Here is a 21,852-nt window from a genome sequence, read left to right on the forward strand (position 1 = left end):
TCCACTCATAACCAAAATGGCAATAATAACAGCAAAGTCACTGATGATCTGACGGAATCTGTTAGGGCAATTGCACTTTAGGTATTTAATATTAAATTATTAGTAAACCAGTATAACTTCAACATGTAAAAAAATATAGAAAAAAGTCAGTGCTTGATTTAAGAGTAATCACTCCAACCTCATTTTGAAGAGAAGAAGAAGAAGAAGAAGAAGAAGAAGAAGAAGAAGAGAGAGAGAGAGAGAGAGAGAGAGAGAGAGAGAGAGAGAGAGAGAGAGAGAGAGAGAGAGAGAGAGAGAGAGAGAGAGAGAAGAGAGAGAGAGAGAGAGAGGAGAGAGAGAGAGAGAGAGAGAGAGAGAGAGAGAGAGAGAGAGAGAGAGAGAGAGAGAGTGTTCATATCTGATAATTGTTACTGTTGTTAACTGTCATTGATAACAGCCCACTAAGCTTCACATTATATCATACTAGGTGGTTACTCAGAATACCTCTTATGCCATGTTTTACTATTATGTACACTTGGCAAAACCAATTTCCACTTAATGACACCTCAGATTGGAAGGTGGTGGAGGTGCTACATCCTTAGGCCTATATTTACTGAAAAGTCACAAAATACTGCTAGCAATTCTTTGTAATTATTGATGAATTTCACAGGAATTGTAGATAAAGTAAATTCCAAATAAATATAAATAGAAATACTTGAATGATATGTGAAAAATGCATACATGCTCTCAGCTTACTATGATTCCTTAAACTATTACTACCAATCAACCACTCCAAAAGTATCAGAGAAAAGGTTGGATAATCATGACCAAAACAGGTTTAACAAATTTCTAAGCAAAAGGATTGACATACACTACCAGTAATAACTAATTATTAGTCCTTGTCAGTAATTATTACAAGAATCCTCACCTCAAACAGGCTTCCATTTCAGTTTGACCTTTCTAGACAATTTTCAATCATTCATTTTATCACTTCAGACAATTCCAGACATCTATGTTTATCACTAATGGTTGCATGAAAGAAAACTAAAGTAGATATAAGATAAGCTGAATGAAGTGACTTTGCCTATGGTCTGTCTGTTGATGACACTGCTGCTTGCAGCAAGTGAAGGTATACTTTTGAGAGTTGTGGATAAATTTAATGCTATATGGTGTATTGTTATCATAGTTTTGGTGTTCTACATTTTTACTTAGTTAACACAATGTGACTCTTATTAACACTATCCTATTTTCTCACCACTAAAAACTTACCTTAGCAGGGAAGAAGGCAGCAGATTTGAAATCCTTAAGATATATAGCAATAAGGAAGGTACCAAAGAAGAGCATTAGACTCATCAAGTACACATCAGCATAATAGTGCACACATTCGGGTCCTTCTCCCTTCATGGTGCCATTGTAGATCTGTAATAAATAGCCCAGCTTAATTGTCTATTACTTTTAATTCATCCATCATAATTAGTTCCTATTAACAACAAAAACATGCAAAAATGTCTTTACTTTCTCTAAAAGAATCTGGTTTATGTTAAATGTATAAATAACCACATATATAAATTCATAATTTTTGACCAATCATACACAAATCAGGAAATGCAATCCTATACTAAATGAAATGGAGGGTTTATATGATTATTAGTTAACATTTGTATATTTCTGCCAACAGTGAGTTGGCATAGAAATATGCAAATGTAGCACTGCAGATTCTCTACCATCACTATGACTTACTTCAGTACAGGTTTCACTTGTCATGTTGCTCCAGTCAGTAGAGTCCATTACATCTTCTGTTTCATTGAATGGCACACATATACAACTCTTATTGACATCAACATTTGTCTCCATAGGATACTTGTGCCCAATTTTCATAACTTTCTCCACAGCCTTCATAAAAAGAGACATTTTGATGTATTAGATTGTATGCAAAAACTGTTATCTTTATGTTGAAAAATATAGCATAATATCAGAAGGAATTTTATCATCCTTCATACTTTAGAAGAAAAGAGAAAGACTTACCTTATATATAAAAATAAATGCAATCAAGGTGGCAAAGTTTTCCTCAGTGAAGCGAGTGATGAAGCACACCAAGGCTGATGCATCTATAGCTACCAAGATTAACAGGATGAGACCACTCCATAAACCAATCCACAAACGGAATGAAAGATAGTTCCATTCCATGGTCCTACAAGGCAAGACATTGATAAAATAACAACACATTGTAGGCATGGTGAATAATATTGTCAAATTCTGATTGAATACATTAGGTTTTGTATACACAAGTTAATCTCCCTTATAATATAGGTCTAATACTTCATTTACACCTATAATAATTTCACTATCTTTTTCCATTCACACCACAAGCAGTTTAGGTGCCTTATTTCACTTAAAAATTACCATAGACCTTTGACTGATTTAACATCAAAGCCTATTCTGTATGTGTATCCCATGTATCCCTATTTTACTCCCATATTGGTCCATCTGTCATCTACATTACTAAAATTCTGTCTCTCCGACCTGTCATTTTCACAGCAATGAAGTCCACTTTGTAGATAGAACCAACACCATTTGACATGAAATGTTAGATCTTTATTGATTTTGAATATTCCTAAAATTCCAGATTAAAAAAGGAATGAACAAATCAAACACAAAAGACTGAAGTAAAGTTAAGGAGATGGTGCTTGAACAGAGTAAAAAGGCTCATAAACATCTGTCAGATCACTTTCAATATAACTTCTATTGTTTTACTAAGTCCAAACTATTTTACATAATTTCTAATTCATTTAATCTTCACCCACTTTTGAATTGTTATGTCACTATCCTAGAATAATGGAAAGTTGCATATATGTAAAAAATGGATAACATCATTAAATAATGTTAACCATTATTCCATCCATACCTGCAGAAGTCATACAAGATGGTTTCAAACACCAGTACAGGACCAGTTGATCCCAAAATGGTTAAAGGTTGACCAGAGAAGAAACCATAGATCACTCCACAGACCAATCCAGCAACAAGAGACTCCAATGCAGCAATTCTGTTTTCTGTGGCTTCACCAAGAAGACCTCCAAAGGTAATGATTGGAGTAAGGCAGGCAAAGTAAATGAAAATGATGGAGGCAATAGACTGGATGGATATGCCATCTTTGAAGTCACTTAGGTACCATGGTGATTTTCTCTTTATGTCATTAATAAGACCACCAAATATCTTCCCAGAGCGAGTAAGTCCAGCTTCTTCTCGCAACTTCCTTTCTTCCTCCTCTTCATCAATAACCTCCACTGGCTGCTTCTTCTTTCGTGTGTCTTGAGAAGGAATGGCTGCAGGTGGCTCAATCCTAATAAAAGAAAGGAAATAAGAGGGATTACATACTTATTGATTACATTATGAAATGTAAATAAATAGGTGACAAGTGCAAGAAGAAATATCACATGAAGAAAAATTCTAACACAAGATTAGGCATCAAAGATGTGTTCAAATACATACATGCACAGACAAATATACATGTAGACTGTGTTTATTTAGACCTAAAAAAAGCATTTGATAAGGTACTACACCAGAGACTGCTATGGAAAATAAAAAATATAGGGGGTTTGCAAGGAAACACACTGAATTGGATTACAGACTTCTAGAGGGATAGAGAAATGAGAACAGTAATAAATGGAGAAAAATCAGAATGGTGTATGAAAGGAGTATCAAAGGGGACAATCTTACCCCCCTTAATGTTTCTGGTGTAAGTCAACGATATCGTGGATGAAGTTGACAGTCATATAAGTCTGTTTGCAGACGATGCAGAATTATTGAAAAGAGTGGAAAACAATATGGAATGTGAAATATTACAGAAAGATCTAAATAAGATATATAAATGGAGTAAGAAATGGGAAATGGAATTCAATGCAAAGAAATGCAAGGTGATGGAATTAGGAAAAAGCAAAAGAAGATTGACAAGTTCCTACACCATGAGAGAAGTGGAAATTAAGCAAACCAAAGAAGAAAAAGACTTGGGAATTACAATAAGTGATAATTTATCACCAGAAAAAATGTAAACAAAATAGTTAGGGAAACCTATGAGTTACTAAGAAAGATGAAAGGGGCATTTGCTTACATGGATGAAGAGATGATGAAAAAGTTAATGGAATATGTGATTCAACCAAAACTGGAATACGCCACAATTGTTTGGTCACCCCATAATAAAAAGGAAATAAGGAAAATAGAAAGGATCCAAAGAGCTGCAACCAAATTGGTACCAAGTTTTGAGAGATTTAACCTATGAAGAAAGATTAAGGAGATTGAAGTTTCCATCATTACAAGAGAGAAAAGAAAGAGGAGACCTGATCGCTATACACAGAGCTTTAAAGGGTAAGGATCAATTGAAAAAGCAGACTTATTTGTGTGGGACTTAAGAGCTACAAGAGGTCATGGAGTGAAATTTAAGAAAACAGCAGGTAGAAGAGATGTCAAGAAATATGGTTTCCCAAATAGAAGCATAGAAATATGGAACAACTTAGATGAAACAGTGGTACAAGCAAAAAATATTCATGAATTTAAAGTTAAGCTGGATACTTATAGATATGGAGACAGGACAGCATGAGCATAGCTCTTTTCCTGTAAAACACAACTAGGTAAATACAGCTAGGTAAATACACACACTTTTATCTTATGGAAGATTAAAAAAATTATGGAAAAATTGGAGGAAGACTGCTGGAATGGATGGAGGATTATCTGGATGATAGAGAGATGAGAAGAGTAATACAAGACTAAAATTCATCTTGGCTGAAAGTAACTAGTGGGGTCCCACAGGGGTCAGCATTGGGACCGATAATGTTTGTAACATATGTGAACGACATAAATGAAGAAAGTTCGTATAACTAAGTTCATATAACTATCTATAGTTATATGAACTTATTTGCGGATGATGCTAAGCTGATGAGAAGGGTAGAAAATCTAAATGACTGTATGGTACTGCAATATGATTTAAATAAGATAAATAGATGAGTAAATATTGGCAAATGGAATTCAATTTAAGTAAATGTGAAGTAATGGAGTTGGGTAAGAGTAAGAAAAAGAATACAATATCATTATGAGATGGAAGGTGTGAAGTTAAAGAAGTCAAAAGAGGAAGTGGATTTGGGAATAACAGTTATTGAAAATTTGACTCAGGACAGACACATTGATAAAATTACTGGAGAGACGATGAATTTGTTAAAAAGAGTAAAATGGCATTCTCATATTTGGATGAAGGAATGATAAAAAAATTGTTGTTGTAGGCACCTGCCAATTACTCCAGTGAGGTCTAGAGCACTGGATCAGGGGGTGCTGTGAACTTATCATTAAACCCAGCTGTGACCTCACTGAACGTTTTCCTTTGTGTCTCACAACACAAGGGGACAGTCACAGCCTGCCCTCTAAAGACAACTCTCTTCCTCCACACAAAACTACAAACACCTAATAACACACACACCCTTCACTCAAAATTTCAAAACTATCATGGCGACTCCTACACCAGCCTCGGAGTCCCCATCTGGGGAGGGGACCACAAATGTCCCCAGGTTGGACTGTCCTTCTGACAACGACCCTGTGTCTTGACACCCCCTCCTCAATTTTTTCTTCATTAACTTCTGCAGCAATTGCAGTCTAAGATTTAATTTTCAATCTGCTTTTCCTCACTGAAACTCAGGTGTCTGAGGCAACTAACAGTAGCTCCTTTTCTGTTCCCTCCTACTTTCTCTATCCTCATTTTCAATCCAAAGCTGGATGTTGCGTTTACCTGCGCAATGACTTAACCTGCTCTCATTCCCATGGTCTTGAATCTTCCGAGTTTTCCACCATCTGGCTACGACTACAGAGTCACTCAAACTAAATTTATCTGTGCTATATACATCTCACCTAACTCCTCTGACTATAAAAAATTCTTTCATTACTTAACTTCCAAAGTGGAGCACATTCTGACTCTCTTCCCTTTTGCAGAAATCTCCATTCTTGGAGACTTCAATGTTCACCACCAGCTTTGGCTTTCCTCTCCTTCACTGACCATCCTGGTAAACTTGCCTTCAACATTGCTATCTTCCACGACCTAGAGCAATTGGTGCAACACCCTACTCATATTCCTGACCATCTTGGAGATACGCCCAACATTCTTGACCTTTTCCTGACCTCTATTCCTTCTGCTTATGCTGTCACCCTCTCTTCTCTGTTGGGCTCCTCCGATCACAATCTCATATCTGTATCTTGTCCTATTGCTCCAATCCCTCCTCAGGATCCCTAAGCGAAGGTGCCTCTTCCATTTTGCCTCTGCTAGGTTGGGGGACCCGAGGAAGTATTTTGCTGATTTTCCTTGGAATGACAACTGCTTTTGTGTCAGAGACCCGTCTTTGTGTGCTGAGTGCATAACAGAGGTGATAGTGTCTGGCATGGAGGTGTACATCCCTCATTCTTTTTCTCTACCTAAACCTTCCAAATCTTGGTTTAATACAGCTTGTTCTCATGTGATACATGATAGCGAGGTGGCCCACAAAGATACTTAAGCCTTCCATCACCAAAATCTCATGCACTTTATATTTCTGCCCAGTACCATGCCAAGTCTGTTCAACTAGCCAAAAACTCCTTCATTAAGAGAAAGTGTCAAAATCTTTCGAGATCTAACTCCCCTTGTGACTTCTGGCATCTAGCCAAAAATATCTCCAATAACTTTGCTTCTTCTTTCCCTCCTTTATTTCAGCCAGATGGCACCACTGCTATCACATCTATCTCTAAAGCTGAACTCTTCACTCAAACCTTTTGCTAAAACCTCTACCTTGGACGATTCTGGGCTTGTTCCTCCCTCTCCTCCACCCTCTGACTATTTCATGCCACCTATTAAAATTCTTCGCAATGATGTTTTCCATGCCCTCGCTGGCCTAAACTCTCGGAAGGCTTATGGACCTGATGGGGTCCCTCCTATTGTTCTCCGAAACTGTGCCTCCATGCTTGCACCTTGCTTAGTCAAACTCTTTCAGCTCTACCTGTCAACATCTATCTTTCCTTCTTGCTGGAAGTTTGCCTACATTCAGCCTGTTCCTAAAAAGGGTGATCATTCTAATCCCTCAAATAATCCCCCTATTGCTTTAATTTCCTGCCTATCTAAAGTTTTTGAATCTATCCTCAACAGGAAGATTCTTAACCCTTTCCTTCCAGCGCTTAAAATATTTTCCTGTTTGCTATGACGGCTAAAAATGGTAAACCTAGAAATTGTCGGAAAACTGTTTGAATACTAATAATTATTTTCTCTTTGTTATTCTGAATACAATGATGTACTTTGTAGCTCGATGTGACCTCTGAAAGTTCAGTTTATGCCTTATCAAGGATTCCTCCTCCTCCCGCTGAGTGATCCGTCTTCCAGAAACAGCCCGGAGAGCGATGACACCGTGCGCGCGCACACACACACACACACACACACACACACACACACACACACACACACACACACTCTCTCTCTCTCTCTCTCTCTCTCTCTCTCTCTCATCTTGGGAGGGGAAATTGTACACTTCCAATGAGAGAGAGAGAGAGAGAGAGAGAGAGAGAGAGAGAGAGAGAGAGAGAGAGGAGAGAGAGAGAGAGAGAGAGAGAGAGAGAGAGAGAGAGAGAGAGAGAGAGAGAGAGAGAGAGAGAGAGAGAGAGAGAGAGAGAGAGAGAGAGAGAGAGAGATTTCATCCCTTTTCATATCAAGTTTCAGGCAAATAACATTCTCTCTCTCTCTCTCTCTCTCTCTCTCTCTCTCTCTCTCTCTCTCTCTCTCTCTCTCTCTCTCTCTCCCTCTGACAAGTTTCCTTCTACCATTTTATTATAAAATTGAAGATAATGAAAAAATTAACATGAAAGAATGATAGGTATCATCTCTCTGTTCTGATAAAACAGGCGGATCCTGTAAATCATTTTCCGAGTCCTCACTAATATCTTCGCTTTCTTCAGTTTCTTCTTCTAAATATTCACTGTCACTGTCTTCAAACTCAGAAGCACTGCTAAATACATATGTTCTGTACTGCTCCATGGTGAGTTATGATTTGAGATCCTTCGCTCTTATCAGGATGTCTCTTTGCACTTATCATGGTGCTTTCCACCCGGTGGGTGCTTTCCACCCGGCAGGTCGCTGGGGTTGCCAAGTGTCGCCCGGAGAAAGGGAAAATAGCTTAGTTACCGCTAAATTTCCAGAGCTAGTGACAACACTACATGTGGAAACATGCCAGACACTTCCACTCACACCATCTGACTCGAGAAATCGCGCTTGGAGCTCAAAATTGAGGCGCGAAAATTCTTGATTACGGGTATGATCGCCATCGCTACGGACGCATTGATGCAATCGTATATATACGATTGCCAGAAGGAAAGGGTTAAACATCTATCACTTCACAACCTTCTATCTGATCACCAGTATGGGTTCTGTCAAGGCTGCTCTACTGGTGATCTTCTGGCTTTCCTTACTGAGTCTTGGTCATCCTCTTTTAGAGATTTTGGTGAAACTTTTGCTGTTGCCTTGGATATATCAAAACCTTTTGATAGAGTCTGGCACAAAGCTTTGATTTCCAAACTACCCTCCTACGGCTTCTATCCTTCTTTCTGTAACTTCATCTCAAGTTTCCTTTCTGACTGTTCTATTGCTGCTGTGGTAGACGGTCACTGTTTTTCTACTAAATCTATTAACAGTGGTGTTCCTCAAGGTTCTGTCCTGTCACCCACTCTCTTCTTATTATTCATTAATGACCTTCTAAATCAAACTTCTTGTCCTATCCACTCCTATGCTGATGATACCACCCTGCACTTTTCCATGTCTTTTCATAGATGTCCAACCCTTCAGGAAGTAAACATTTCATGCAGGGAAGCCACAGAATGCCTGACTTCTGATCTTTCTAAAATTTCTGATTGGGGCAGAGCAAACTTGGTATTGTTCATTGCCTCAATGAAGGTTGTGTTGAGTTGATAGATGGAGATCTATCAACTCATCACAACCTTCCAGACAACTATCCCCACTTCTTCAAAGACACTCAACTGTCTCCCTCTTCTACACTGAACATTCTCAGTCTGTCCTTTACTTATAATCTGAATTGGAAACTTCACATCTCATCTTTAGCTAAAACAGCTTCTAAGAAGTTAGGCGTTCTGAGATGTCTCTGCCAGTTTTTCTCACCCCCCAGCTGCTAACTCTGTACAAGGGCCTTATCTGTCCATGTATGGAGTATGCTTCACATGTCTGGGGGGGCTTCCACTCATACTGCTCTTCTAGACAGGGTAGAATCAAAAGCTTTTCGTCTCATCAACTCCTCTCCTCTAACTGATTGTCTTCAGCCTCTCTCTCATTGCCGCAATGTTGCATCTCTAGCTGTCTTCTACCACTATTTTTGTGCTAACTGCTCTTCTGATCTTGCTAACAGCATGCCTCCCCTTCTCCCACGGCCTCACTGCACAAGACTTTCTTCTTTCTCTCACCCCTATTCTGTCCACCTGTCTGATGCAAGAGTTAACCAGTACTCTCAATCATTCATCCCTTTCTCTGGTAAACTGTGGAACTCCCTGCCTGCTTCTGTATTTCCACCTTCCTATGACTTGAATTCCTTCAAGAGGGAGGTTTCAAGACAATTATCCTTCAATTTTTGACTATCGCTTTGAACCCTTTTATGGGACTGGCATTTCAGTGGGCTTTTTTTTTTATTGGATTTTTGTTGCCCTTGGCCAGTGTTCCTTCTACATAAAAAAAAAAAAAAGACTGGAATATGTAGCAGTAGTGTGGTCTCCTCATACAAAGAGGAATATTGTAAAATTAGAAAGAGTACAAAGAGCAGTCATTAAGAGGGTTCTGGAGTTGAGCAAGTCAACCTATGAAGAGAAATTAGAAATGTTGGAAATTTCTACTCTTGAAAATAGGAGAGAGAGAGAGAGAGATTTAATAAACACCTATAGGATGATAAATGGTATGGAAAATGTGGACAAAAAGTGTTTTATAACTCTAGACACACAGAGTACAAGGGGGACACAGTAAAAAGCTGAAGAAAGTTAACTATAGAAGAGACATCAAGAAGTATAGTTTTCCTCATAGAAGTGTGAACAAATGGAATGAACTCATTGAAGATGTTGTCAATGCTGTAACTGTCCATGCTTTTAAGACCAAACTGGATAGATATAGAGATGGGATACTAGAAGATTACTCCTCTCCTGTAAACCACAACTAGGTAAATACAACTAGGTAAATGATACACATTAATATGCCAAACAATCCATCAATCAGGAAGAAGCAATAGATACCTGCTGAAACAACAATTACTCCCAGTGAGGTCTTAAGCACTGAACTGGTTTTGTACTGGATTAGTGTGTGCTGTGAACTTTCAATGACTTAGTTGTGACCTTAATAATTTCCCTTTATGTCTCACAACACAAGGGTGCAATCAAAGCCTGCCCTCTAAAGATAACTACTCTCTTCCTTCACACATGCACCCTTCACTCAGAATTCAAAATTAAATAAGGTGACTCTTATACAACTTTTGGAGTCCCCATCTGGGGAAGGAACCACAAATGTCCCCAGGTCGGAGTGCTCTTCTGGTATTGACCCATGTCTTGACATCCTCTCAACTTTTCTTCATTAACTTCTGTAACATTTGTGGCCTTAGATCTAATTTTCAATCTGTGGAATACAACCTCTCTCAACTAAACACCATTTTCTTTTCCTCACTGAAACACAGGTGTCGAGGCAACTGGCAGTAGCCCCTTCTCTGTTCCCTCCTACTTTCTCTATCCTCATTTTTAATCTAAAGCTGGACACTGACCTGACTTGCTCTTGTGCCCATACTCTTGAATCTTCCAAATTTTCTACCATCTGGCTACAAGTGCAGTCACTCACAAATTGAATTTATCAGTCTTGTATATCATTCACTTAACTCCTCTAACTATAAAAAATTCTTTGACTATCTGACTTCCAAAGTGGAGCACATCATGACTCCCTTTTCTTTCAAAGAAATCTCCATTCTTGGAGACTTCAATTCTCACCACCAGCTCTGGCTTTTCTCTCCCTTCACTAATCAATCTGGTGAACTAGCCTTTAACTTTGCTATCCTCCATGACCTAGAGCAATTAGTGTAATACCCTACTCATATTCCTGACTGTCTTGGAGATACACTCAACATTCCTGACATTTTCCTAACCTCCAATCCTTCTTCTTAACTTGTCACTCAGTTGAGCTCCTCCGATCATTGTGACATATCTGTATCTTGTCCTATCCCTCCAATCCTTCCTCAGGATCCCCAGAGTGGAGGTACCTCTGGCATTTTCTCTCTGCTAATATGGGCAGACCTGAGGAGGTATTATTATGATTTTCCTTGGAATGACTACTGCTTCCATGTCAGAGACCTGTCTGTGTACTGACTGCATAAGAGGTAATAATGTCTGGCTAAGGCATACATTCCTCACTCTTTCTCTTGTCTTAGACCTTCCAAACCTTGGTTCAAGACAGTCTGTTCTCTTGCTATACATGATAGAGAGGTGGCCCACAAGAGGTACTTGAATCTTTTATCACCTGAATCTCATGCACTTTATATTTCTACCTGGAATCATGCTAAGACTTTTCTCCAGTTACCCAAAAACTTCTTCACTCTCTCTCTCTAACATTTCTGATTGAGGCAGAGCAAACTTAATATTTTTCATTGCCTCTAAAACTCAATGGCCCCATCAGTCTGTCCTTTATTTATAATTTAAACTGGAAACTTTACATCTTCACACAGTTTCTATGAAGTTTGGCATTCTGACTCTCCACCAGTTTTTCTCAGCTCCCACTTCACACTTCATATGTATGGGGGCGTTCCACCCATACTGCTCTTTTAGACAGGGTGGAGTCAAAAGCATTTTGTTTTATCAGCTCCTCTCCTCTAATTGACTGTCTTCAGCCTCTCTCTCATTTCTGCAATGTTGCATCTCTTGCTATCTTCTACTGCTATTCATGTTAACTGCTCTTTAGATCTTGCCAACTGTATGCTTTCCATCCTCCCACAGCCTCACTGCATAAGGCTTTCTACTTTATTTCATCCTTATTCTGTCCACCTCTCTAATGCAAGAGTTAACTAGTATTCTTAATCATTCATCCCTCTCTCTGATAAACTCTGGAATTCCCTCCCTGTTTCTGTGTTTTCACCTTCCTATGACTTGAACTCTTTCAAGAGGGAAGTTTCAAGACACTTATCATATGTTACCTGATTTTCTGTTTGGACTGTCTTTAGGAACTGGCACTCAAATGGGGCTTTTTTTTTTTCAAATTATTATTGCCCTTGGCCAGTGGATCTCTTACATAAAAAAATCTATCACCATAAATATAAATATGCACACAAACAAAATGTTGTATAATATCTTCTAAAGTTCAGTTAGTTAGCATTTACTCCATCTCATTTCTACATATACTTTATTTGCCGGCATATTAGATGCACCTTTTGCATAAGATGCATCCCTGTTTCACAAGGATGTTGTGTGAAAAAATATTATGTGAATTTTCATCATAAAATTATGTAAAAAAATTGTAATGTGTGTGTGTGTGTGTGTGTGTGTGTGTGTGTGTAAGAGGGGCACTGGCCAATGACAACAAAAATTTTCATTAAAAAAAGAAAGGCCCACTTAATGCCAGTGCCCATAGGGATGTCAGATAGAATAATAACAATAAAAAAAAAAAAATTTTGAAAGAGTTCAAGTCATAGGAAGGAGGTGGACAGAATAGGGATGAGAGAAAGAAGAAAGCCTTATGCAGCCAAGCCACAGGAGAAGAGGAGGTTTGCACTTAGCAAGATCAGAAGAGCATTCAGCATGAAATTAGTGGCAGGTAGAGGATAGCAAAAACTACAACACTGCTGTGATGAGAGAGAGGCTGAAGACAGTCAGTCAGAGGAGAGAAGTTGATAAGACGAAAAGGTTTTGATTCCACCTTCTCTAAAATAATGGTGTAAGTGGAAGCCCACTACCCTCTAAACACCTAACTTCATAGAAGCTGCTTTAGCTAGAGATGAGATAAGAAGTTTCCAGTTTAGATTATAAGTAAAGGACAGACTGAGGATGTTCAGTGCAAAAGAGGGGGACAATTGAGTGTCATTAAAGAAGAGGGGATAGATATCTGGAAGATTGTTTCAAGCTGAAAGATGGAGGAATTTATTTTCTGAGGCAATGAACATTATTGAAGAAGAGGTGATAGATATGTGGAAAGTTGTGTCAAGTTGATAAATGGAAGAATTGAGTTTTTGAGCCATTGAATAATACTAAGTTTTCTCTGCCCCATTCAGAAATTTTACGGAGGATCAGAAATCAGGCATTCTGTGGCTTCTCTGCATGAGTTGTTTACTTCCTGAAGGGCTGGATGTCTACAAAAAGATGTGGAGAAGTGCAGGGTTGTATCAATGGCAAAGGAGTGGATAGGGCAAGAAGTTTTGTTTAGATCACTGATGAATAATAGGAAGAGAGTGAATGACAAGATCTCTAAAAGAGTGTGTGTTTTGTCTTCAAATCTGGTGTGATGCAGCACCATGACTGTGCAGAACTACATCACATCTGTTTGTGTGTGTTTCTCTCTCTCTCTCTCTCTCTCTCTCTCTCTCTCTCTCTCTCTCTCTCTCTCTCTCTCTCTCTCTCTCTCCCATCCTTCCCTCCTTCTCCTTTACCTGACCTTCTCCCCCTTTCTTCCCTCCCTCCCTCCATCTATCCATCCATCCCACACACTCACCCACCCTCCCTCCTTCCACTCTCTCTCTCTCTCTCTCTCTCTCTCTCTCTCTCTCTCTCTCTCTCTCTCTCTCTCTCTCTCTCTCTCTCTCTCTCTGAGAGATGAAAATGGATGGAAGCAACATAAATGCAAAGGAAATGAATAGACAAAAAATGAAAAGGTGTAGAGGATTGGAAAAGAGAATACTTATTCCTCAATACTTCCCCTCTCCCTCTAATTCTTCACTCACTCCTCACCCTTGCTGCTTATAATTATTCTTTCTACTTTCTCCCCATCCTCTCATCATCTTCCTTCACCTTTCCTTCACTTCTCTGTCCCATATACATTCCTTCCATGGTTATATGTATTGCTCCCCTTTCCCTTTTCTCATCTCAAATCTCCCTCCCTGTCACATACACACACACAGAGAGAGAGAGAGAGAGAGAGAGAGAGAGAGAGAGAGAGAGAGAGAGAGAGAGAGAGAGAGAGAGAGAGAGAGAGAGAGAGAGAGAGAGAGAGAGAGAGAGAGAGAAATTTTATTAGTAGTAACAATATTTGTAGGTAGTGTACTATTGCTTCAATTCCACACCTATAGGCATAGGCTTACTGGCCTAGGCATCTGTACTATGGCTGCATTAGATGCAGGGTAATTATCAGATACTTTTTTCAGGAAAAAAAGTGCATCTAATGCACTGGCAAATATGGCAGTCTTCCAAGCTATAAAATTCATACAAAAAAGTAGTTATATACAATATTTACCTTATGGCTGGGTCCCATTCTCCTGGAGGGAGAACTGTTACAGCATCCAGGAATTCATCTATACCAGCAAGGAGGTGACTTCTGTTCTTTGCCTTGTAAGCCACATCATGGAACACCTCATCACTGAGGAGTGTTGCCATTGCTCTACCAATTTCATGGTACCTTGGCAAACCACCCTAAAAACAAAGTTTTGTTATTATTCTTCAATCCTTTGAAACAAGTCAAAATAAAATGTATTTTTCAGAGTATACCATATGAAAAAAAAAAAAAAAAATTATATATATATATATATATATATATATATATATATATATATATATATATATATATATATATATATATATATATATATATATATATATATATATATATATATATATATATATATATATATATATATGTGTGTAGATTATATACAAGTACTCACAACAGGACCAAGGATGATGTAGAGGAATCTTGTTGGGACAGGCACCTCTGTCAGATTGCCAAGGTTAGCACTATTAGTGAGCCTCACAAAAGCAGTAACTGGTTTATCTAAGAAGGGCACCTCTCCCACCAGTATGTTGGAAGCTTCAGCACCCGGTGGAATTTTTCGCATAAAGTGAGTGTTTCCCTGAAAAGAGAGAGAGAGAGAGAGAGAGAGAGAGAGAGAGAGAGAGAGAGAGAGAGAGAGAGAGAGAGAGAGAGAGAGAGAGAGAGAGAGAGAGAGAGAATCCTGTTAGTTACAGAATGATTATAAAACATCAAAGGCATTATAGATTATAATTATTGTTGACTAATAAAATTACAAATATTTATTCTCAAGATTTAAACTGATAATAATGAAAGTAATATGCATAAATATTTCAGTGCTGCAGACAACTTTCAGGTACCAATAGGAAACTTGTTTGATATTGCTGCACAGTGAACTTCCACACTGTACACCTATGTATTCATATACATAATATACTTAATATAATTTGCAATGTCATGCATCACAATTATATATATTGAAATTTTTCAAGCAGCATGATAAAGATCTATAGACACAAAAATATTTCAGAAATATATCTGCATTTTTTTGGAATATCAACAAGTTCAGAAATATAAATTTCATGACCAAGTTAATTTAACCTTCCAGCAGCAGCTGGTTCAATAATATATTCAATGTAAGATCAGTTTACATCTTTGAAATTCCCATTCCTTACTCTACTAAGAAGAAATCACAGCGTAAGGACTAACAGAATGTTGTACATATAATACAAAAGAAATCAATCTTTCTTTTTGTTTTCTTTACCGTGTATAATGTAGTATTTTAATATAAAAGATAAAATGCAATCTTCTATATACCCAGAAATGCCCAGTGTTCACATAAGTGAGTCAACATTTGTGCATACTTCTGTATAAAGATACAAAGAAAGAAAAATGGGACATGACTTTTACCTTATGCTCAGGGCCATCTAAGTTGTTAGCACTGTGGTTTTGAGTGATGGAGCCTGAGGACGGAGATTGCTCCATTGTTCCCTCAGGATTAGACATGACACTTGCATTGTTTCCACCTGAAAAGGATAAGGCTCTGAAGAAGCCTGATCCCACGCCTGGTGAAATAAAACCAGACATGGGGAAAAAAAAAGAAAAAAAAAAAAAAAGAAAAAAAGAAATAAGATTAGCAAAGTAAACCAAACAAAACAAGCATATTGCATGGGTTAGTGTGGTAAACAGTAGAGATGCCTGGACTTGGATGTTGAAAACTTTTTTAGTTTACATTCGATCATCACAGTTTATGAGTTAATCCCAACAACTTGTTAAAGTTTAATTCAGGCCACTCATTTACAGTTCACTCACACTCACACATTATATACTGGAAAAAATAATAAAATAAGAAATGAATAAAATAAAATAAATAAAAAGTAAATAAATAAAATAAAAGGCATGTTATCTTGCGAAACAAGATACTAAACAAAGATACAGATATGAATTCAGGCAGCTAAATAAGGTCAGGTTGGTCTACTGAAGGCTGAATAAATGAGCTCAACATAAACACAAACATCACTACCAAAGAAAAACTATGTGTATCACTCATACCTGAAAGATACATACAGATTTACAAGACACTCAAAACACAATTGCTTTCCTTCTACAAAATGCATATGCACAGTAGCTCAGTGTTGTGCAATTCATCATGCTTGTTTGTTACGCTGAACTTTCAAAAACTCATATGTTTCAGTAAAACATTAAAACTATTTTCACTTGAAAACTCATTTTAGAGAAATTGAAAGTATCATTAATTGTATCAATAATCATGATCATTACCCCTTCTTAAATATATAAAAATGCAAAAGAAGAAAATAATGACATTTGTTTTTGGTTAACTATTATATAAAATATTATATACCTTACACGAAACAATGTAATATTCATTGAGAAAACTATCATGTAAACTTTATAATAAAGTGCAAACTGACAGTTTCAAGTCCTGTGTCTTCTCAGAAAATATATTTTCATAAGTACTTTTTAGATCCTGTGACATATAATAAAGTTTATATGAATGCTTCATGTACATGTATAAGAGGAGAGAATATTTCAAAGCAGCAAAAGCAATGTGTGTCCCCCAAAAATTGCTATGTGCACATTTACACTGCCAGGCATACAAATTATCAACAGATTATATTTTGAGTACCCATATCCCATGCATATATATATATATATATATATATATATATATATATATATATATATATATATATATATATATATATATATATATATATATATATATATATATATATATATATATATATATATATATATATATATATATATATATATATATATATATATATATATATATATATATATATATATATATATATATATATATATATATATATATATATATGAACAAGTGTAAGAAGTTTCTGAAATCTACCTCTATTTAAGCATACTTAGAAGTATATCCACATGCAGAAAATATCTTGTCTGAATATGAGTCAGTCACCCATGAAGGAAACTGCATTTGAGAATGTCATTCATGTAATTCTCTTAAGATCATGCCTAGTAAAATTCTAGAAGCAATTAGTATAAAGCCCTTCAGATATTAGTTTATGCTGTTTTCCCCCCTGTTGCAAAGGAAACAGGCAATACAAACGGTTATAATGAGAAGCACATCACTATCACATACTTTTCAAAAATTATTGGGGAGATACAGTGCAGTCAAATATTCCTTGACCTACAGAAAATCGCAAATTAAATATAAAAGCTAGAAGAAAATCACTTCACCATGCAGAGTGCAAATGCATCTAAAAGATTTACAAGAAAATAACAATTTGGGTGACAATTTTTAGAGATGAATATTTTTCGGTTTCTAAAATTGGCTACAGTTATGTCAATTTCCCAAGATACTGCATGAAATTATAATTCTATTGTAAAATAAGCTTAGTGCATAGCAGTAGATCTCAATCATACATTAGGACTAATAGGCCAAGAAATTGTGCAATAAATTTTGATTGATACAATTTTTCTATGGTACTGTTCTACATTTTTCAATTTGATTAGAGACTCTTCAAAGCTTTGAGCATAATACAGGATAGTCTCATGACAAATGTCTCCCTGATAATTTTCAGAAAAGTGGTTGGGTTTTTACCCGCAGTAGTTCCACCACCACCACCACCACCACCACCACAACCACCACCACCACCACCACCACCACCCGTCCCTGGCACGTTCAAGAAGCGTCCAAATTTGGTTGGTTCACCAAGACTTGTGGGCGTGGGTGTGGGCGAGGCTTGAGTGGAAGCCCCGCCCTCTTCCACTGTCAGGAAAAATTGGTAGTCAGAAGTGTATATGAAGAAAATATCAATAAAAACTGAAACCTATTATTTGAAAAAAAGTACTGAAAGAGTAAATTCAGATTTGATAGAGTAGAAATATGTCAATGCTGTTACAACTATAGCAATTATAGAAGGCATCGTGTCAGTGAGCATAAGTAGCATAATATGTTTTCTGGCCATTACAACATTGTATACACACTGCAATAATGAATAAAGCTATACTGATGTTGAAGTTAGTGTGTGAATCTTATGATGGTATAATGATGCACCTAAATTTAATGTTAGCTAGTCAAAACATGTAATATTTTTGTAGTGTTAGTTTTTTTATGATAATGTAGGAAAAATCAGTATTTTTTATTAAAAATTGATATCTATGTATAAAAATTACATATTTACTCTATGATTTATGTGATAATTTGTAGTATGAAGTTTGAATTGAAATTAATTATGAGGTTTATTTCCAGAGCGTGCAATGAATTATTCCACTAAATTATAATGTATCTTTGTAAGTGGGCTCAGTAAAAAATCACATTCATTCACAATGATCATTAGCATATTAATAAACTGGCAGCTTTTGATAGAGTACTCTTTAAAGTTTTAAACCATAACCTAAAAATCATTCCATTTCTTTAACTAAGGGAAAAATTGAACAAATGATAAAGTAATGTACCCTTTAAAGTTCCTAACCATAGCTTATATGTTATTCTATTTCTTCCATTAAGAGGAAAACAAAAAGTTAAAATATTTCTGAGTCAAAAGTAAGTAAAAAATTGACAGGTGCTAAAAAATTTACTGAAAGCTGTGTAATTTATGGGATGCTGTCAATAAAAATATGCTAAATGCTACAAGTTTTGAATAATAGTTACTATGATATTATTAGAGATGATGATTTATGTGTGGTCATTTTTTTTTATATATAGTGCGGATTAGTGAGTCTTGATCAATAAAGAGCTACAAAAGTGAACAAGCCTCCACCCAACAAACAACTTAAGCCACCTCTAATCATATGTCTTGAAATTAGTATTTTGCCTTGCTTGTTGAGTTTCTAGAATGATCACTCAAATATAGTTTTTGGACAACTAATCACACAAAAAGCAATACACATTTTTTGGTGACTTTTCAATCTGTCTAATTTTCAATAATTGTGAATGTGATAACTTCATATGAGTCACACCAATGTCCTCTACAAGTGTACAGATTCTTTTACGGACATTTTGGAAGACAGATGGCATCAACAATTTCATGTAAACACTTAAAAAGTTTCCTCCAAGACTGCACTAAAAAAACTTGGATTGTTCACATTGGTAATACACATTGTCAATAATGTAAAAGTTATGAACTTTTATTCTATACATGATTTAATGAAAGTCAGACACTATCTGTGCAACACCAGATGTGGTGGTATCTCATCACATGTCACAAATATATACAATCTTTAACCTTAGTAATTACATCTGCTATACACTTGCAGATAACAATTTTGACATTATTCACAATGTGTATCACCAACATCATAATAAAATTTTCAGACAAAAGTTTCTGGCAATAGCAGACCAGTGATGCAGCACCATCTCTGCTAACAGCCAAGGATGGGTTTGAATCCTAGACCAGACAGACAATCTGGCATCATCTTTCATGCTATAGGCTTACTGCCAACATGCCCTAAGCCAGCATGTTGTGGTATTTGGATAACCTCCCTACCTATCAGGGAAGACATTTATCCTACAGTCAAATTTATATAGTCTGATAAAGTGGAAGTAAATGTGATGGTACATTCAGAATGAACATAATTACTGAGAAAAAGATTAATCTCAGTATGGCATATGGTTCATTAGATAAAAAAAAAAAAAATAACCTATATTATGGAAAATCTCAGTTTATCTTGATCATTGACCTTCAATGGCATGGCATGATTGATCAATCATTTTAAGCTACTGTTCACACTACTTTTCCAATTAGTATTACATGAAAATTTTAATTATGATAAACTCCCCATAATGCAGAAGTTTAGTGTAATAGAAATATCTGTGTGTTAGCACTAAAAACATCCAAATCTGTTACATATTTTGATATTCCCTTTGAAAATGTATTGTATGAACAATTATTACTCTTGTATATATGACAGAATTCCAAAGTGTATAATAACATGATGCTTCATAGCATGTCAGGTTTTTTTTTTTTTTTTTTTTAAGTGCAGTATGCAGTTCATTCCCTCAAGTAAGTGTGGCAGAGCTTTCACACTCATGAATCATATGTGTAGTTAAAATTACAACACTAAAATGTGTGCCATGTCTTAATAGATATTAAGAAATTTGCTATAGTATGCATGTAAAAAATCAACAAATGTTGAAGACAGTATAAACTTCTGTAAGTCTGAATATAATCTATACCTAAATTTTTTTTCACTAAAATCAAAACTCAAACCACTATATTAATTATAATATGTATCTAAATATTTAATTTGTTTTGATTTTTCAAGAATCAGATCATTTTGTTTCCTAAACAATGACAAAATTATACACCTATAACATTACAAATATAACTTTACATTGCTGCACGTACTATGAATTTATGAGAACAATAATTATTTTGTTTATATATATATATATATATATATATATATATATATATATATATATATATATATATATATATATATATATATATATATATATATATTATATGAAATAAGGATAGTGGAGGGAATTTTTACATTATAACAACTGTAAGCTAGACCGAATAAAGTGTGCATTATAACAAGCAAGAATGATTGATACATAGCAAGCCACTCAAGCCAAGATAAGAGTATGAAAGTGATGGCTAAATTCACAAAAGTAATAAGAATTTCTGTTAAACACTTACCATGAATAATTGTGTTTCAAATATTTTCTGATAAACAGAAAAATCTCAATTAAAAGAAACTTACAAGCAGTAGTTCTGCCACTTAGAGTCTGTAATTCAACTCAAGGCTCAAAAGTTATGTATTCCCAGATACTTGGGTTTGTTTCCATTTCAGTGCATGCAAGTAACATTTAGTGATGATGCACAATGATCAGCTGCATTAACTTTTCTGATGCAACAGAATACGTACATATATCAAAATATGGAATCTTTTTAAAAGCAATTTTCCATAATTATCATGTTACTTGTATTTGTCAATTTCACATGACTTCATATAGTATGGTTTATATACAGGTGTGTATTTTTCATATCAAAAAAAAAAAAAAAAAAAGCAATTTTTGTGGATATATATCTATACTGTCTGAACTTTTAGTTACTAAGAGACTACAGTGACTCAAAGTGTCCACTATGGGGGAAAAAAAGCTTACTGATATTACATAGGTATAGTATTCAAGAAGCATAACAATTTTCCTTTAGAGTTCTCTTACCACCAATACAGTCTCTTTAACATTCTTAATAGTCATTTTGAGACAATACATGACTTTTTATAATCATAATCCACATTGTCATCACCATCATTAGTGCTCTCTGTTTCATCATCTTGTGCATCATAATCACTGATCTTCAGTGATGATTGTTCATCATTCAACATTACAGATGATAGGTATATCATCCACATCAGTGGCAGTTATGGAAAACAGACAATTT

The 21,852-nt window shown here is 36.0% G+C and overlaps 1 protein-coding gene across 1 annotated transcript in view; it reads right to left on the bottom strand.

Moving 5' to 3' along the window:
- Positions 1 to 21,852, bottom strand: part of LOC135099768 (electroneutral sodium bicarbonate exchanger 1-like) — a 118,982-nt gene that overhangs the window by 38,029 nt on the left and 59,101 nt on the right. Inside the window, 8 exon segments of the mRNA XM_064002281.1 lie at positions 1 to 58; positions 1,238 to 1,398; positions 1,720 to 1,872; positions 2,005 to 2,170; positions 2,885 to 3,319; positions 14,435 to 14,610; positions 14,862 to 15,047; positions 15,857 to 15,972. The exon segment at positions 1 to 58 is cut by the window's left edge and continues 101 nt beyond it. Of these exon segments, the coding sequence (XP_063858351.1) occupies positions 1 to 58; positions 1,238 to 1,398; positions 1,720 to 1,872; positions 2,005 to 2,170; positions 2,885 to 3,319; positions 14,435 to 14,610; positions 14,862 to 15,047; positions 15,857 to 15,972 (1,451 nt within the window).

This window comes from Scylla paramamosain, chromosome 4 (assembly GCF_035594125.1).
Source record: "Scylla paramamosain isolate STU-SP2022 chromosome 4, ASM3559412v1, whole genome shotgun sequence".
NCBI classification, from domain to species: Eukaryota; Metazoa; Arthropoda; class Malacostraca; order Decapoda; family Portunidae; genus Scylla; species Scylla paramamosain.